The 1,648-nt window shown below is 34.2% G+C and overlaps 1 protein-coding gene across 1 annotated transcript; it reads right to left on the bottom strand.

Annotated features, from left to right (window-relative positions):
- Positions 1–324: 324 nt before the first annotated feature.
- Positions 325–1,566, bottom strand: LOC108782600 (uncharacterized). Its single transcript, XM_018550908.1, has 3 exons — positions 1,216–1,566; positions 848–1,135; positions 325–401 (listed from the first exon to the last, which is right to left on the bottom strand). Exons 1-3 carry the CDS (start codon positions 1,440–1,442, stop codon positions 371–373), a joined length of 546 nt encoding a protein of 181 aa, XP_018406410.1. The 5' UTR covers positions 1,443–1,566; the 3' UTR covers positions 325–370.
- Positions 1,567–1,648: the final 82 nt, after the last annotated feature.

Genomic DNA, 1,648 nt, shown 5'->3' with positions numbered 1-1,648 from the left:
AAGTATTGCATTTTGTTCCTCCAAATTTTTGCCGTATGCATTTTTCCCTGAATGTTTACCATACATTGATTTTGAATTAAAGATATCAAACCAATCATTCAATAATTTAATTACACGCGCTGTTTCTATCCATTCTACATTTTCGAGATAACCTTTTTGCCCACACCATTGTAACGCGGAAGCAGTACTAGCAGACAGTAGCTGTGCAGCTGGGAGTACTTTTTGTCGCTCAGTACCATGTAGGTTTAAATGGTACTCAGATATTTTGCACGCCACTTTCAAATCTTTACTATTAACTGCTAAAAGCCGTTCCAAACATTTTTTATTTACAATTGTTCCATTAACATGAAACTCCTTGTCGACGAAGTGGTTACGCACTAGTTTCAAAAGATGAGGCATATCTGCAAATACAAAAACTTGGAGTTCATTACAAACAGGATGCTGAAAAAAACATTTTTTCGGTTCAATTCCTATTTCTAATTCTGACCACAATCTCATATTGCTTGATCCCATATCACTTGCCATCGCAACAACCGTATAGCCTATATTATACATTTCCGAAATAATATGAAAGAGCATGCTTTTAGTCATAGCTTCATCAAAGTTAAAATATACTAACTGTTTCCAATTGGAAAGCAAGCTTCGTACCATGCAACATTGACACGTTTTGTGAGGTCCGATAACTTGCTCACATTTGCGATCTACAGCAATTTTATTGCACAAATAGATTTTATCGAATGTTAATATTACCAGTTTTTCATAATCTTTTAAGTATTTTCCTTTCTGTTTCATGCAACTAAGCACACACGATATAACACCTACATCCACTTTAACAGAAGATGCCCACCTTCTAAGTGTCGATAAACCAGGGAGAGGTATCCTCAAAACATTTCTCAAATATCGGTACGCTTTAGGACTGACAGATCGTAACGATATGGCATTTGCTATATCTTCTGAAGACCATGTTACATACTTTTTTGATGGATTTAGAAAGCAGCGTATCTGCCCCGGTGTAAATGATTTTCCAAGCAGATCGTACATTTTTGCTTCCAAATTTTCATTACATTTCTCCTCTTTCTCTTCATATATGCGCAATTTATTTTGTGCCAATGTTAATTGCTGTTGAACACTTTTACTGAAAGCACATAATAAAAACCAACATTATTCTTTCGTATAATAAACTGAAAAGTCTCTAAACATTAATTTATAACTCACAGTTTCTCTGAGAGAACAGTTACATCCTCAGATGTAGATAGTATCGGTGTATTGTGAATCAATTGGATTTCTTGTGACACAGATATATTATCACTAAATGTGTCAGCTGTGTCATTGCACTTTGATTCAGAAGTTAATATGTCATTGCATGTTGATTCTAATGTATCCGATGTATCAATTAATGGTAATGGTCTTTTATCAAAATAAGTAGTTTCTACTTCCGACATGTCAAACGTTAAATGTAACGTAGGAATTGCATCTGCTCTCAATTTTGTCAGTCCTTTTTGAGAATAGAAAAGTGACTTCTCTTTCGATGGCTGTATAAAGCATAATACGTCGAAATGTTGGGAACATATCATACCTGAATACAAGCAAAATTATATACAGTTGATTTCGTTACATTTGTACATTTACAAGAAATACAAAATCTTAC

Source organism: Cyphomyrmex costatus, unplaced genomic scaffold (assembly GCF_001594065.2).
Source record: "Cyphomyrmex costatus isolate MS0001 unplaced genomic scaffold, Ccosl1.0 C2340249, whole genome shotgun sequence".
Taxonomy (NCBI): domain Eukaryota; kingdom Metazoa; phylum Arthropoda; class Insecta; order Hymenoptera; family Formicidae; genus Cyphomyrmex; species Cyphomyrmex costatus.
This window is presented reverse-complemented; position numbering and strand designations above follow the sequence as displayed.

Bases quoted from the DNA above. Each gene is read 5' to 3' on its own strand.
- LOC108782600 (XM_018550908.1), bottom strand. From the start codon at position 1,442: ATGTCGGAAGTAGAAACTACTTATTTTGATAAAAGACCATTACCATTA. The intron at 1,136-1,215 runs GTGAGTTATAAA...ATGTGCTTTCAG, and splicing joins ACTGTTCTCTCAGAGAAACT to TAAAAGTGTTCAACAGCAAT. The intron at 402-847 runs GTGGGCATCTTC...TTGTATTTGCAG, and splicing joins GGTTTATCGACACTTAGAAG to ATATGCCTCATCTTTTGAAA.